The following is a 17,718-nucleotide window of genomic DNA, read 5'->3' on the forward strand; positions in this document are numbered from 1 at the left end:
CTGCGCGCCGGCTGCACCAGTGCGGTGAAGTCACCGGAGGACGAAACAGGTGATGCGCTCCGCTCCGCAGCAGCGAAACGCATCAGACACAAATAAAGACGGAAAGCATGAAAGAATATGAGCCAACATGAACGATTGCATGTTAAATTTGTTTTTGAGGTGGCAACACTTTGATAATGTTACTGCGGCCGTCCTCAGGACGCATCTGTCTGGAGCGCATCAACGATCAGAGCTTTGTGCCTCTCTGCTCAAAATAATCCCCAGAGATTCCACATAGATAATTTAATATAAGCAGTACCAGGATCATTTTCGGGCTAAAAAATAGTCTACACTCCATCTTCCCTAATGTGTTTGTGGCCCTGCGGATTTTTCTAACTCTACCAGTTACAAATTGTGAAGGGGAATGATCATTTTCACAAATGGCAAGAATAAAAAATGAACTGAGAACAACACTAACTCAACAGCCCCTCAGTGCACTGTCACTGATGGCTATTGAATCTCAGCTTGTCAGGAATCTGGACTTTGATGACATCGTAAATGAATTTACTAATAGAAAGGCCAGAAAGCAGTTTTTCTGAAGGCAAGAGAGGAGACCAACAAGAGGAAACAAAAAGAGGAGTAAGGAGACAGGAGTCAACAGGAGGAAGGAGACAAGAGACAAGAGGAGGAAGGAAACAGGAGAAGAGAGGAGGAAGGAAACAGGAGACAAGAGGACAAATGAGACAGGAGACAAGAGGAGGAAGGAGACAGGAGACAAGAGGAGGAGGGAAACAGGAGTCAAGAGGAGGATGGAAACAGGAGTCAAGAGGAGGAAGGAGACAGGAGACAAGAGGAGGAAGGAGACAGGAGACAAGAGGAGGAAGAAAGCAGGAGCCAAGAGGAGGAAGGAGGCAGGAGACAAGAGGAGGAAGGAGACATGAGACAAGAGGAGGAAGGAAACAGGAGTCAAGAGGAGGAATGAGACGGGAGACAAGAGGAGGAATGAGACAGAAGACAGATGAGGAAGGAAACAGGAGACAAGAGGAGGAAGGAGACAGGAGACAAGAGGAGGAATGAGACAGGAGACAAGAGGAGGAAGGAAACAGGAGTCAAGAGGAGGAATGAGACAGGAGACAAACAAAAAACATGCAGATATTTCTTCTTTGCAAACTTTTCAATTACTGTATAATCTTTTAAATAATTTGCATTACTTTCTGTTGTACTTTGACAGTGGGACCTCTTTTACAGCAGACTCTTGCCCCCACTGTCCCACAGATTGGAAACATTTTTGTTAGTACAGACAGAAGAGAAGACAGGAGCACTGTGAGGAAGAGAGAGACAGAAAACGAGGACAAAAGAGAGAGGACAGAGGAAGAAAGATATACATGAGTGAGGCACAACAGGAAAATGTTATATTTTTTTCTCAACTTCATTTTCATTTATTGACATTAAAATAAAAATACAAAACTAAATTGCTAAAAGCCAAAATGAAAAAGGGGACAGAAAGAAGAAAAACGTATGTTATCTGCCCCTTTTAACTAAAATAACATTAATACAAATGAAACAATCATATGATTCTTAAAAAAATTTGAACTATATAGTTTCCGGACTGGCTGGCCGACACAGCCCCAACCTATGAACCAAAAGAAAAGAGAGAAAACAAGTTACATAGAAAGAAGCACAACACTATACACATATATACCTACATTTATACACATATGCATACACAGACCTGTTCCCCCTTCCCCCCCTTTTCTTTCTCTTTTTTTCACCCCCCAACCCCCCTCCCCTCACGCATTTGTGTTGTCGCGTGCCCGTCCCATTTACCGGTTCCTTTAAAACCCAGTTCCGTTAGAACTTATGAGACGGTGCATCCATCAGGGTTCGGGGGTGTATCGACGAGTATAATCGTACTAGATCCGGGTTTGGACTATCTAATTAGAATCTTGTCTTTTATTTTAAAGGTGAAATGACTTGCACGAATAGCCAGCCCCAGAGTACTACACTTCTTTTAAACTCGTTACCTTTTGGTTAAGATACTAGAGAGAAGTCTGGAGGCAAGCCAAGCCTCTCAGCAATTGTTTGGGCTACCCGGAATTAATTGCGCCTCTAACAGCTTATGTGGGAGGTTGGTAACTATAAAATGATTTATGCTAGTTGATCAGGCTATCATAAGTTTATCAATTTATTTATTAATCCAACCTTCCAGCTGATTAGAGACTTTTTCAACCTGCAATCAGAGCCAAAATAACCTCGAATATTTTGCTTTTATCGCCCTTAAGACAACTCGTTACTCGCAAGGAGGGGGAAATTAAAACTTCCCTTATCTTAAGGTTTCTTTATATTATTCTGTTATAAACTGTAAAGTAAGTCCTGATAATTCAGAGACCGATCTTCGACATGCTTACCTCTGTGCAATTTATGGCCAGGGCCCCAAACGTGAAGCTTTAGAGAAAACCTGAAAGAATCAGGATTATGTTTCTTTTTCAAAAAAGGTTTATTACAAAATCAAAATACAAAAATGGGTAAAGTGAAAAACAACTACTATCCCCCACGGAGGAATTAGTTCAAAATGATTAAATAAGAGTCAGTTTACACCAGCTCTTGTCTTCTCAGAATCTCCCCAAGAACCAAGCCCCAAGAAGAACCCTGCTCGATCTGAGCTGCATCCTTTTATATCATTTCTGAGACTGCTCTAAACAATGCAAGAGTCACAAGTCATTCTCTCCTGACAGTTTAGGTCAAGGGGTCATTTACCAGATACACTTTTTTAGCTCTACATAAGACATTTAGTATCATTTCACTACATGCAGTATTCACATGAGGGCACAAAAGTTACATGCTGCACTCCTGGAATGAGAGCACAGGTCATAAATCTTCATATTGGTAGCAAATTGTAGATCTTCTTTCAGCATTCCTGAGAGCTCCTGGGTTCAGTTGGACTTTTTCTCACTCCATGCCAGTCCTTCTTTTCCCGCCAGAGGTGGAGTTAGGGGCGGGCCCAGGGGTGTGTCCATGGGTGGATCCACAGAAGCCAGCATGTCTTTTGACCCTTTGCCTAGTTCTGTCCTCACCAGCAAGTCCTGAACTCTTGTCCTCTTGACCCTTGTGTGACCCTTGTCTCTGACCACTGTTTCTAAGCCTTGACTGGTTGCTCGGACTTGCAACAGTGTAACAGATCTATATAAGTTAATCATTGAATTTTTTTATCTTTTTTTTTGAAAGTCAATATTGTTTTTGCATTCTCGATTTCAGTATTTAATTTATTCCACATTTTATCTCGTATATGGACACACAATGTTCCTTTATGAGTATCCTGTCTAGGTATATTAAATAAGTCGTGTCCTTTTAAATCATATTTGCTATGTCTTTTTGTAAATCTTTTGATTAAACCTGCAGGTGTGTACCCTTTGTTTGAAATCTACATACATTTTAAAATATTGTAGTCCACCAGATAATAGAATTTTAGTGTTTTTAATTTTATAAATAATGGATTGGACGGATCTCTGTAGTTGCTCCTTGTGATTATTCTCATTGCTTTTTCTGTAAGATGTAAATGGAATTTGTGTAAGTTTTATATGTTGTTCCCCAGATTTCAATGCAGTAGTTCAGGTACGGTATGATCAGTGAGTTATATAACAAACATAGGGAATTATTATCAAGTAACCATTTTGCTCTATGTAACAGTGCAATAGTTTTAGATATTTTAGTTTTGACACTGTTTATATGTAGTTTCCAAGACATTTTTTCATCAATGATGACTCCCAGATACTTGACTTCTTTAACTCTTTTAATATTAATCTAATCTAGATTTAATAGAATTTCATCATTTGAATGTGTATTACTAAATATCATAAAACATGATTTATCACTGTTTAATGATAGTTTGTTCCCATCAAACTATAATTTAATTTTTTTCATCTCTGTTTGTATCACTTCTATCATCTGCTCAACATTCTCTCCTGAATAATAAAAAGTTGTGTCATCTGCAAATAAGGTGCATTTTAATATATTGGATACCTCAACAATGTCATTTATATAAATGATAAATAGTTTAGGGCCCAATACCGACCCTTGTGGTACACCACAAGTAATTTTATTTATATGTGATTTTGTGTTGTTTATTTGAACATACTGCTGCCTTTCAGTTAGATAACTTATCCATTTTAGGGCCATCCCTGTGATGCCATATTTACTAAGTTTTTTTAATAAGAATTTTATGATTCACTGTATCGAATGCTTTTTTTAAATCAATAAACATACTTATGAGATGAGTTTTTTTTGTCAATGGCTTCCGATATTTCTTTTGTTAATTCCATTAGTGCCATGGATGTTGAATGATTTGTTCTAAAACCATATTGACTGTCATTTAATATCTCTTCTTTGATCGGGAGTCGGTCCAACCTAGCAAATCATCAGGTATGAGTGTTTGTGATTAGGTTACAAAGCTATTTTGACCTGGAGGTAGATGCTTTTGTATCAACATAAGTAAGTGATTTTTAATATTGACAATGTTATGAAATGTCTAAAAAGTGCAACTGGGTGACAGTAATGCTGGGAGAGGCCCAGGGCCCCCTGCAATGATAATCCGGCCCTGACTGTAGCGTATCAAATAATTCTGTAATAAAATAACAGTAATAAAGAAATGTGGAACCCTGTAGATCCTCTACCAGAGGGCAAAAGTTACACACCGTCACTCTCCTAGCTCTGGCTGTCTTTTCCATAATCCCTCCCCACCCCTAGCTTCCTAACATTTATAGTTGTTTCTCCATAATCACACTTGTATTGAAAATTGATAGTTCATTGTAATGCTGTTTTATTTTTTTGTTTGTTGTTTATTGTATGTTTGTTTGTGAAGCACTTTGTGACTTGTGTCTGAGAAAGATGCTACATAAATACACTTCTTTTATTGGTGCTGTATTAGTGTTTTATCTGCAGCTTGAGAACATTTGTAAATGGGTTAAAGATTGTGATTCTTATTTAAATTTCTCATTTTTTCCTGTTATTTTTTTGAGGGGCTGATGCATTTGTGTTGCTGTCATGTGAAACATGATTGTTCTTTTAGTTATAAAATGACTTCAGGAGCTCGTTTGGTCGTGTGGAGACGGTTGGATGAGCCGCTCACGTTCCCTTTAACCTTCATAAGAGACTTAAGGGAAACTCCAGGGTCACATTAGCTTCAGCTTTTAAAGGAAATAGCTCGCATCATCTGGCTGGGATGTGTACTACTTCCTGCTGGGGGTCGTCTAGAGAACACCATGAAGGTTTTTGGAGTTGCTGGTTTTGCTAAAAACAAAAGGCTGATCTTCTCTGTTTGAAAAATTTCCTTTTATTGGTTTATTTTTCAGCGATAGCTTCAATCGGATTGGAGGAGGCAACAACAATGGAAGGACGTGGTGCACTACTCCCTCGTGTCCCTGCCTTTAAAAATATCTAATGTAACCATTTTAATGCCACGACCTTACGACATTAAAGAGATTGGATATTTTAACGTTTGTGAAACACGTTTTTATGAACGTTTCAGTCACACATCTCTCTCCTCAGCACATTCAGACAGCCGTGCCTCCGTATGCATTCAAATCCAGATGCAAACTGAAGACAATAGAAGGAAATGGGAAGCTCCCGGTACAGATCAAGACCTCCACAAGTTCCCAGAGCACTTAAATGAAAAAGTTTCGCCAACTTTTCGAGTGTAAACCCAGAACTCGGTTTACTGGAACGGGTTTTATTCACCTGGGACCAAGAAAAGTGGATTTAAAGTGATGGCTGAAGGTAAGAGGAACACTCTTCCTTATTTATTTTGTAACCCATGTCAAACTGAACAGGATGATGTTAAACTCTGGTTCTGGAAATAAATAAATTAAAAAATAAACACTTTTGATATTAGTTAGAGGGGTTTATAATTTGAATTTTTGTTTTTTATGGTCAGAAATCCAGCTGAGAGAGAAGAAGCCGAGAACTCTCCCTCGCTCTGATGGGTGTGGTCTGTATAATTTTGATGGTAAGCTCTTAGATTTATCACATTTCTGAACAGTTATTAAACGAGGTTCTTTTTGCTTCAGACATGAAGGTGTTTCTAGTTACCTTTTACATGACCGAGGACATAATGCACATTGTAAAGGATTTTCTGAAGAGTTGTGTTTATATTAATATTGAAATGCTATCAATGTTTTGAACAGTTTTTTTTTCTAATTTTAAATAAGTCTGTTTTACCTTCTCATAGATCAGAAACAAATTCTTTTTTTTATCACTTTGTGCCTTTAAAAATGCTATACATTTTTATAATAACATTTTTTAATAACATTTTTTAATTAATTAAACCTAATTGTTTAATTGATACGTGAATATGTTTGTTGCTGACCTTTATGTGTGTTCTTTTATGGATGTTTCACATTGAGGAACATTGCATTCAATACAAATTTCTTTTACCATACCATACCATACCACATACCAGACCAGACCATAGTTTATTTATACAGCACATTTAAAACGCAGCATGGGAGCTGCCCAAAGTGCTTCACAGGCTGGACCAAAACACAACCAATCAAAGCAACAAAAACAGAAGATAAAATACCAATCAATAAAAGCAAATAGAAAAATGAGGAATACTAAAGAACACAATAAAACACTAAAACGAGTCACGGCCAAATCGTGAAAGTGGGTTTTTAAACGAGATTTACAAACCGCCAATGATGGAGCCCGTCGAACTATAATAGGTATGTAAAAGAAAGACAATTAAATTGTTTTTTATTTATGCCACTTGTATAAGATAATACCTCAAGTTTACCTGTATAATGCTATTCTGTTGTTGGTCCTAAATCATTAACTAGCAGTTAATTTTTTCACTTTTTTTTAAGTTTCTCATATTGTAAAAATATATGTAAACATAAAAACAGCAATTTAATAAACAATGACCAGTTTAAACTAAATTACTAGGAAATGGTTCAGATATGTTAAAAATAAAATTATTTAGTTTATATTAATTTTCAATGGATAACTTGGTGATTTGATTTGTATTTCTGAATCACTTGTTGTGCACTCCAGCATATATTAATTTTCAGAACTTTAATTTAGTTAATATATTACAACAGTGTTTATGAATATTGTATAAAGGGGTAGGGACATGTAAGTTTCCACTTCAGCCTACTCCTTTCAAACAGAGAAGAAGGAAAAATGGGATGATGATGATGTGTATTTTTTCTGTTTGTGGTATTTTAAAAAAATATGTATGTTTTCTTTGTTTGTTTGAAATATTTAATAATAATGAAAATAATAAAGACACAATGAGTAATTTTTACCGTTAATCTGTAGAAACATCCATCCAAATGTTGTTAAAAATGAATAAAATGATGCCCAGTAGTTGAAAAATATTGGTGGCTTCGTAATACATAACCATAAAAATCAGATGGGAGCAGGTCTAAGTCTCTGGACCATGCTATATTAGATGCAATGTTTCTTTCTACGGCAGCCCGTGGGGACACATTGCATTTATTGATTTGTAAGAAAACGGTTACAAAACTTTCACCATTCATAAATGTTCTTGTTTTACATATTCACATCTTCACTGCAAGTGATGAAAGGGAGACTTAAGTGATTGTCATTTTGCTGGAGGTTGTGCTCTCAAGGATTTTTTACCCTAATGGCGATCCGTTGGTAAGGTCTCACTCAAACATGAAAATACAGCTTGCTTGCAATGATTTAAGTATGTACTACCCCATATCATCAGGGTAAATACACACCGCCACTCTAAAGATCTAAAGCTACAACTTTCATAACTAAAAGTTTAAAGGGGACAAAAAATCTAAACCATAATTTTCTTGTTGTTTTGTGAATAAAGACAGCTTGGGCAGTCAAATGTAGCATGCCCAAAAGTCAAAGCTGTGTGTAACCTACTTTTTATGTAAATTAGAAAGTTTAAAAATGCCAGAGAAAAACTTCTTTTCTGAGAAACCTCTTATTAAAACATCACAATGTGGAGCCCTTCCTCCTTCAAGCTGTAGTCCCCAGTGTCTGAGGCCTTCTGGTTTAAACCAACCAATCAGCAAGCAGAGCATTAGCATATAGGGATCCCAAGCCACGCCCATCTACTTCTGCATCATGGGTGCCCAGAAGAACAAAAAGATGAATGCAAGTCAATGGGGCAAAAAACGTTATTTTCTAATTCAGCTTGTTTTGTGCCATGGATTTCACACATGATGTCCATGAATTTTAAAGACACATTTTGATACCAAGAACGTTCTTATTTTCGAACGGGGGGAACGATATTTTAGGTTTTGTGTGAAAATAAGTCCAGGACTACAAATGCGCTTTACGAAAGTGACGTCATCGAAACAGACACGGAGAAACCTGAGGGAAAATGGCTGTAAGTTCAGCAAACTTCCCACAGGAGGAAAGAACCGCCATAAATCTGGTAATTTGGTAAGTAGCAGCTATGCTAGGGGAGAGGAGATTATGTGGTGATGCCACATATGCAACGTGCCGATTTCTAGTTTGTAGTCATGCTAATTACGAACTTTTACAAGCTAAAAAATCTCAAAGTATGTGACTGGCGTGGTTGAAACACCCATCATTACTTTTCATTTAAATTGCAGTACAACATATGTGTGATCCAGGGTCTAAGGCAAAGCAGATGAGAAAACAGCGTTTTTAGCCCCGTTGACGTGCATTCACTTTTTCTTTCTTCCGGGGACCCATGATGCGGAAGTAGACTTAGGCTTCCCATTCATGTTCTGGCCAAGTGGGAGGGCTAAACAGCTCTTTTCACAGCAAGGCTGATTTAGGGGTTTCGAATGGCCCGTGTCAGGGCTCCTGGGACAGATGAAGGCCAGAAGATTTCTTATGCTTCTTAGAGATTCAAAGCAGTGTTTTAGATTGCTGATAAACTGCATTCGTTGTCCCCTTAAAGTTATGTGAACATGACTCACTGATGTGTAATTGTAACAAAGTAGAAGTAAAATTATTTTATAATTTAAATGATATACATTTACTTTCTAAAATGAATGCAGAATAGAATAGTACCACAAACGTTTGTGTTTTCTAAGGAAATTACTCACAGTTCCTTAAAAATTGAAGAACTTCTAACTGTAAACCAACAAATGGGACAATTTCCATTTCGTTGGTAAATGATTTGTTTTTCTTTTGTTGTCTGCCTTAGCTCTGGATTTGTCTGGAGGGTTGAGGATCGTCCTGGTGGGAAAGACTGGGTCAGGGAAGAGTGCAACAGGAAACACCATCCTTGGGAAAGCAGCCTTCAAAGAAGACCCGAGCCCCGTGTCTGTAACCAAACACTGTGAGACACAGAGTGGGGAGGTGGATGGGGTTCCTGTCCAGGTGATTGATACTCCGGGGCTGTTTGATACAGGCATCACCGAAGAGGATCTGAAATCCAGAATAGAGGAGTGCGTCAAAATGTCCGTTCCTGGACCTCATGCCTTCCTTCTAGTGATCCGGCTTGGAGTCAGGTTCACTGAGGAGGAGAGGAACGCCGTTAAGTGGATCCAGGAGAACTTTGGAGACGACGCCTCCATGTACACTATCATGCTGTTCACGTGTAAAGATCAAGGCAAAGCTGACAATGCTCTGAAAGAGTGTAAGGAGCTGAGGAGACTCTCAATCACGTTCGGACGCAGGTACCACGCCTTTAACAACAACGACGCAGAAGACCGCGTGCAGGTCACAGAGCTGGTTAGCATGATCAAGGAAATGATTCAGGACAACGGAGGGAAGCACTACACCAACGAGATGTACGAGAAGGCCCAGAGAAAGCTGAGGGAGGAGGAGGAGCGAAAAAAACAAGAGGAGGAAGAGAAGAAAGAAGAAGAGAGAAAAATGTGGGATGCAGAGAGGGAGAAGCAGCAGAAAGAGAGAGAAAAGGAGAAAAAAGTTAGAAGAAAGAATATCCGGGTGGCGTCGGCTGCTGCTGTAGTGCTGGTGTTGGCGGGGGTGGTTATAGCTGTGGGGGCCAACACCACGGTGGCTCTGGCTTTGGGAGCTCCTGCTCTGTTTCTTGGAGTCTTATGTGGCCTGGCTGCCATTGTCATATGGAAAGGGATTAAATGTAAATCTAAGCACAACGGTATAGTTTAACAGAAGTGGGTGCAGTGGCATGTGCACCAGTTTGGAATTACCTTTAAAAGTGGTCTAAATCCATAAAGATGCACACTGCTGATGATATGCAAATAGTTTTCTACCATTTGTGACTATTGTTTGGTGTGAATACATATTTATAATCATCAAGGATTTTCTCCACAGTAACAAAATGAAGCATACGTGATAAATGAAGTACTTAAAAAAATTCTTTGGTCACTCTGATGTTGGATATGCCTGCAATTATTTTTCTTCAACCCCCATCGCCTTTGTTAGCTGCATTAAAAAATTGACAGGAAACCAAACAAGTCAGATAACAACAGCCTCTCCTACATCACAGGGAAAATCAGCAATAATGGCCTCGCCCACCTTAGCTTGGGATGGCAGAAGTTTGTGTTGATTTAGCGGCCAGGAAAGAGCAGAGGGTGTGTTGCTAACAGAAGCTAACCATTAGCAATAGCAACATTACAAGATGGTGGAACACATTCTGGCTTTTGTCATTTGTTGAGATAACACATGAGCATTGTATTATTACCCTATAAAAGTGAATAAAGGCAGCGGAAGAGTTGTTTTGCTGTAGGCCAAACAGAGGCGATATGCATGCCCAGAAGCGCCTGAATCAGCATGAAGAAGAAGAGCACACGCCAACCTTGGAATCTGATACCCCACTGAATGCCCTTTAAATACACTTTAAATAGAAATTGAAAAGGCTTGGGATAAAAAAAATAAAAAGCATGACCACACGTACCATCCAGCCACAAAGAACTACCACACGTTGGCCACCCCATCTTAACAGATCTGGACACGCCACTAAGAACACAACAGGATTTGGAGTTATTTTTCCTGATGTTTGGACATGTCACCTCTGATTGGCTAACAACAACACAACTCCACTACTGAATCTGCAACATTGATACTTCATCAAATAACACAAGCCTGAAGGAGTTCTGCAGTGTGGTGGATTAGCTCATGCTAACGGTTAGCTTTTTCAATCAGAGACATTCTTTGATGTTTCCTGGATGCTAAACCAACAACAGCCTTCCTGATGTGAGGTGACAGTGTGATGTTGATCAGACTTTTCCAATCCGAGAGTTTCACCGTCAATTTTCTATCAGAAGGGAATGCAGGTGATCCACACCTTTAAACCAATAATTGGATCTTTGTTTTTTTGTGTCATTTGAATCAGTTTGATTCGAAAGTTACATTTTCTACTCACAACGTCAATGGCAAAAAATAAAAAATTACTTTGGATGTGACTCATAATCTAAGTTATGATTCAAACCCTTGTTTTTTTAATGAAACATGTTTAGTATTTTCTTGGTGGTTACTTGAAATTACTGTTAAAATAAATAATGTTAAAACTAATTCTACTTATAGTTTCCTTTACTGTTTCTTATCTAATGGTTTTCGTGTTCTAATTTAAACTATGACGAGTTGTTTCCTGTGCTGTATTGTTCACATCACAAACTCACAGGAAATGTGAAACAAAGCTGCACTGCAGTCACTTATTTGTGACTGAAGCAACCTCTGCCATCTCAGTTTGGGTCAAAATCACCCAAAAGCATTCCAAATTTGTAATTCTGATTCTGTTTCTTTTCACCATTCAACAAAACTGGATAAAAACGTTGGATAAAATTCATACTTTCATTTAAGTATTTGCATTTTAATCAAAAATGATGTTTCTTCATTTGATTTTCATTGACAAACCGCAGAGTTTCAAACAACACATTAAACCTAAGGAAAACATTGTTCTATACATGTGATTTATGTTATCAAATAATTGACAAGAATGTAAGTAAAATAAGTAAATTTTATTTATATAGCACTTATCACAGACATATAATCACAAAGTGCTTAACATAGATCAAAACACAATAAAACAAAGTCATAAAATCATACTGATCTCAAAACAGAAATAGATGAACATCAGAAAAAGTCATACAATTTTTAAATTTCACAAACAGATGAAAGATTACAGTGTCCAGAGTGGCAATGCAACATGAGGATAAAGGAAAATCATTCCAAAGTCGGGGTGCAACAGTCCGGAAGGAGCGATCACCTCGATTTTATATCTGGTTTTTGGAACTTCTAGAAGGTTCTGTTGTGTGGACCTGAAGGCTCGGGTTGGAGCATAAGGCTTTAACAGTTCAGTAATATAGGGAGGAGCTTGACCATGTAGAGCATTGAAAGTTATAATCAGGAATCTAAAATGAACTCTAAAGTTAACGGGTAACCAGTGCAGAGACATTAGAATAGGAGTGATGTGAGCTCTTCTATTTGCTCCAGTTAGGAGCCTCGCTGCAGAGTTCTGGACCAACTGAAGGTGGCCAAGTGTGGCATGGATAACCATTTTAAGTTCATGCTTCGACACCAACCTTCGCAGTTTGGAGATGATTCTCAAGTGATGAAAACAGTTTCGGACCAATGTTTTTGTGTGACCTTCAAGAGACATTGATTGGTCAAAAATAACGCCCAAATTTCTTAAGTTTGTCATGACGGCAGAGGATAAATGACCAAGTTTTAGACTAATCAGGGCAACCATGCTCTCATTGGCAATGATCAGACATTCAGTCTTTTCAGAGTTTAACTGGAGTAAGTTATCTTCTAGCCAGCTGGTGATAGCTGATAGACACTCTAGTAATTCAGACAGTTTATAGAACTCAGAATCCTTACAGGAGCAGTACAGCTGAATGTCATCTGCATATAGGTGATAAGAAACATTATGAAAAGAATCAATTATCTGTCCAAGTGGGTGTAAGTACAGCAGAAACAAGAGTGGACCCAAAACAGAGCCTTGGGGTACCCCACAAAACAGATCGGTAGAATCTGACATTATTTGGAAAGGTACGATCTAAACCAGTCTAGAACAGTTCCAGAGATCCCCACCGAGTCACGAAGTCTGTTAATTAAGGTGCCGTGAGCAACAGTGTCAAAAGCTGCACAGAACGTACAGCCTTAAAGGCACCAATACTGTCGACGTGTGTAACCATCTCAAATAAAACTGAAAGAGAAGGTTAAAGGGATAACTTCATAATGATCATTTTAGCTGGTTTAGGTGTCGTTTTTTGTTTTCGGAGTCGTCCACCATCTGATGCCTTTAGCCAGCACTGCACCACCGAGCATCACGATAGGTCGTACAGACAGAGCTACAACCTCCTCTAACGTGACTGCAGCACCTACAGCAGGAGCAGCCATACTTGCTGTACCCACTGCCGCACCTAGCAGTAGATTTTCTGCCGAGTTCAGTTTGTTCCCAACTCCACGCCACCACAACTCCCTCTGGGCTGCTTCATAAATGCTGCTGATGTAATGGCCCCCGTTTGATTGCACCGCTGCATCTATTTTGTCAAACAGATCAGCCACCTGAGTGCGATTCCTCCTGCACGTGTTGTCAAACACAACATACCCAGCTTTACAGTCACTGGTGAGTTTCTTCAGATCCCCGCTTCTGTTCAAATAGTCTTCAATGTTTTCCTTGAGTTCGTCTTCTCTGGTGAAAACGACGATGGTGTACTTGGAGGCATCCTCACCAAAGTTGTCTGTGATCCACTTAACAGCATCTTTCTCCTCTTTAGTGAATCTCACAGCCAGACTGATGACCAGCAGGAAGACGTGTGGTCCAGGAAGAGACAACATTATGCAGTTCTCTATTTCACGTTTCAGCTCGTCATCCTCAGTGGCAGTGTCAAAAACTCCAGGAGTGTCGATGATGCTCACGGTTCTTTCATCAAAGTGTCCAGTTTCCTTTGCACAAATTTTAGTTTCAGAGGTGGGAGACATGGATGCAGTAAAAGCTGTCTTTCCCAGGATGGTATTCCCTGTTGCACTCTTACCCGATCCAGTTTTCCCCAGCAGCACAATCCTCAGATCCTTCACTGTAGGAGAGCAGAGATCTGTTGGAAGAGGCGCATTTAATGAAACAGAAATCCAGCTAAAATCCAATGAAAGGTAACAAACACCGACCTTTAGCTGAAGCGTTGTTCATTATTTTACACAGCAGAGAGAAAAACAGATCAAAACTGTTTCTGGCTCTAACGTCCTTCTGCCTAGACTCCACACGTCTGTATCACAAAGTTTCCCCTCCCACTGCCCCTCCTCTTTAGCAAATCTCACGTTTCCTTTAAATCCACGTGTCACCACAGCAGCTTCACTGGAAACAAAACTTAGAGCAGCTCGAAGGGTTCAAGGTTTATTTAGTGGCTCTTTATGGGTTTTGTGACTGAAATGAGTTATCAAAATATGTTTTAAAACATTTCTCAATGATGTTATTTATATTTTAAATAAAAACAACAACCCTTTAAAGAGACTCATGCAGGGTGGGGAGAAAAAAAGCTTTTCTTTCCCTACAAATTAAAACAATTAAAAAGATCAGAGAAAGAAAAAGTAAGTTCACCAAAATATTCATCATGGTTGTTTAATTCATTCAGTGGAACTTTTGTGGCTCAGTGTTTCTAGTCTTTCTGCTTTCTTTATAAAGGCAGAAAGACTCGTTTGTGTACCAGAAAGAATGATGGGATGTTTGAAATTGTCCATACTAGAATGAATCGCTTAGGCCTATTCAGCGCAGATGTATTGCATTTCTGTTAGATTTCATTGAGATTGCCACACAAATATATTTTTTAAGGATGCATTCAGACACCAGTGACATGGAATTATCCTTTGGTTTAAGGTGAGCTGTTGCTGCCTGTTTTAACGGCCCATTTAAAAACTTTTTTGTAAAGATAAAACCTGAAAAACATGATTTGAGTTCAAAACCAATTTGTGAGTTGTTAGAAGAAGAAGAAAGTATCATTTCTATAGCGCCTCTCAAGATGAAAATCACGAGGCGCTTCACAAAAACAAAAAATGTAAAAATATAAAAAAAAGCATTTAGAAAATGTTTAAAATATATTTAAAATGAGCAAAAATAGACAATTGTGATTAAAAAATGTTAAGAAAGAGAGAGAGTGAATAGGAAAGAGGGAAATCAGTGGATCCTGAGGAAGGTGGAATAGGTGGGGAGAGCAGAATAAAGAGAGTGGTGAAGAAGGTCATACAAAAGCCAGCTTGAACAAGTGAGTCTTCAGCTGCTTTTTAAAGGAGACCATTGAGTCCACTGATCTCAGGCTCAGGGGGAGAGAGTTCCAGAGTCTGAGTGCCACAGCAGCAAATGATCCGTCACCTTTGGTCTTTAGCCTGGTGCATTGCACAACCAGTAGGCTTTGATCACTGGACCTCAGGGACCTGCTGGGGGTGTAGGGACTAAGAAGATCACCAATGTAAGATGGTGTTTGTCCATGTAAGGCCCTATAGACCAGAACCAGGATCTTGAAATGAACCCTGAAGTTGACTGGCAGCCATTGAAGCTGGAGGAGAAGCGGGGTGATGTGGGTGTGTTTGGAGGACTTGGTCAGAAGCCGAGCACAGGCGTTCTGAACCACCTGTAGACGGTTCAGGGAGGTTCTGCTCAGACACGTGAAAAGAGAGTTACAGTAGTCTAAGAGTGAGGAGATGAAGGTGTGGAGAACAGTCTCAAGTTCAGAGCGAGACAGAATGGGACTCAGCTTAGCAATGTTCCTGAGATGGAAGAAGGAAGAGCCAACAAGAGAACTGACATGAGAATCCAGGGTGAGAGCTGGGTCAAAGGTCACACCAAGATTCCTGACATAAGGTTTGGTGTGAGAAGCAAGTTGACCAAGAGAGTCTCTGACTTTAGGAACCAGCTTGTCTGGGGCACAGATGAGGATCTCAGACTTATCGTCATTCAGCTGTAGAAAGCTCCCACCATCCAGGTTTTGATAGAGTCTAAGCAGGTGTGTAACAGCTGCAGCTTAGACATCTCATGGGGCTTAAAGGAGATGTACAGTTGGATGTCATCTGCATAAAGATGGTAGGAGATTCCTTTGAAGGAGCTCAGGATGTGCTGAAGAGGAAGCAGATAGAGGAGGAAGAGCAGAGGCCCCAGCACAGAACCTTGTGGGACACCATGGGTAAGGGAGGTGGTGGAGGACCTAAACTTGGAGACAGGAGTTACGGTGCAGAAAAGGAAGGCTGAGAACCAAAAACCATAGAAAAGCTGAAGATGCATCATCCTTAAAAATGGATCTTTGTAAGTAAATAAGTATGTTTTATTTATATAGCACTTACAGATATAGAATCACAAAGTGCTTAACATAGATCAAAACAAAATCAAACAAAGTCATAAAATCATAATGATCTCAAAACAGAAACATATGAATATCAGAAAAAATGAAGTCATGCAATTTTTAAATTTCATAAACAGATGAAAGGTTACAAAATTGAGTTAAAAATAAGAAAATTAAAGATTTAGGTAAAAGCAGCTTTAAATAAAAGGGTCTTTCGCTGTTTTTTAAAAGTGTCCAGACTGTCAATGCTACATAAGGATAAAGGAAGATCATTCCAAAGTCGGGGTGCAACAGTCTGGAAGGAGTCATTCCAGACTGTAATCCTGACCAGGGTTAGCAGCAGGAATCACCAAGTGTGTTCACAGGAAAGATCTTTTTTCCTGTGAGGCTTTTTATAGCAAATAACTTTATTCTTGTTTTATTCAAAAAGAAACACCAGTAGAATGTGATACACCAACATTTTTATTGAACACTGTAAACAGACTTCATTTGTGGGAAAATAAAGGTTTCCTCAAATCAAGCATTGCACCTATATGCACCATCATAGTTAAGCTAGAATTACAGCATCCTCATTATCGCTATACCTGCAGCAGCTGCACCTGCTGCAACTGCAGGTGCAGCTGCTGCAACCATCTGCCCAGCCCGACTCCACCAACACCTTCTCTGGGCCTCTTCATAAATGCTGCTGGTGTAATGGCCTCCGTTCAATTCCACAGTTTTGTCAATTTTATCAAACAGATCAGCCACCTGAGGGTGATTTCTCATGCATTTGTTGTCAAACACAACATAACCGGCTTTACAGTCACTGGTGAGCTTCATCAGATCAGCATTTTTGTGCAAATAGCTCTCAATGTTTCCCCTGAGCTCATCTCCTCTGGTGAAAACAACAATGGTGAACTTGGAGGCTTCTTCACCAAAGTTGTCTGTGATCCACTTAACAGCATCTTTCTCTTCTTTGGTGAACCTCACAGCCAGACTGATGACCAGCAGGAAGACGTGCGGTCCAGGAAGAGACAACATGATGCAGTTCTCTATTTCACGTTTCAGCTCATTCTCTGTAATGGACGTGTCGAAGACTCCAGGAGTATCGATGACGCTCACAGATCTTCTGTTGACTTGTCCGGTTTCTTTTGTGCTGTCTTTAGTTACAGAGGTTGGAGATGATTCTGAAGCAAAAGCTGCCCTTCCCAGGATGGTATTCCCTGTTGCGCTCTTACCTGATCCAGTTTTCCCCAGCAGCACAATCCTCAGATCCTTTACTGCCAGAGAGCTGGAAACTGCAGACAAAAACACATTTTTGTTTCTTTCATATCTTGGACTTTTAGTTAATCGAGCTAAACTCTACAGCAACATCAAAGGTAAAAGTACTAACCTTCAGCTGGGGTTCGGTCCATCGTGTTATCCAGGGGAGAGAAACAAGATCAGGAAACAGATTTAAACCACAGGAGTTTGACTGGATCTGACTTCAACTTCTTTCTGCTCAACCTCGATGCCTCTCTAGCTATGATTTTACCAAAGATGACACTCC

The 17,718-nt window shown here is 39.4% G+C and overlaps 2 protein-coding genes and 1 pseudogene across 2 annotated transcripts; 2 read left to right on the plus strand and 1 right to left on the minus strand.

Moving 5' to 3' along the window:
• Positions 1-1,087, plus strand: part of LOC139070488 (cyclic nucleotide-gated channel beta-1-like) — a 4,127-nt pseudogene extending 3,040 nt beyond the window's left edge.
• A 4,524-nt stretch (positions 1,088-5,611) lies between these two features.
• On the plus strand, positions 5,612-10,263 carry LOC107392004 (GTPase IMAP family member 7). The gene is made up of 3 exons (XM_015969565.3): positions 5,612-5,751; positions 5,909-5,980; positions 9,134-10,263. Exons 1-3 carry the CDS (start codon positions 5,742-5,744, stop codon positions 10,063-10,065), a joined length of 1,014 nt encoding a protein of 337 aa, XP_015825051.1. The 5' UTR covers positions 5,612-5,741; the 3' UTR covers positions 10,066-10,263.
• Positions 10,264-12,386: 2,123 nt separating this feature from the next.
• LOC107392019 (GTPase IMAP family member 8) lies at positions 12,387-17,718 on the minus strand. The gene is made up of 4 exons (XM_070552805.1): positions 17,563-17,718; positions 16,753-17,467; positions 14,029-14,132; positions 12,387-13,958 (listed from the first exon to the last, which is right to left on the minus strand). Exons 1-4 carry the CDS (start codon positions 17,582-17,584, stop codon positions 13,117-13,119), a joined length of 1,683 nt encoding a protein of 560 aa, XP_070408906.1. The 5' UTR covers positions 17,585-17,718; the 3' UTR covers positions 12,387-13,116.

Source organism: Nothobranchius furzeri, chromosome 6 (genome assembly GCF_043380555.1).
Source record: "Nothobranchius furzeri strain GRZ-AD chromosome 6, NfurGRZ-RIMD1, whole genome shotgun sequence".
Taxonomy (NCBI): Eukaryota; Metazoa; Chordata; class Actinopteri; order Cyprinodontiformes; family Nothobranchiidae; genus Nothobranchius; species Nothobranchius furzeri.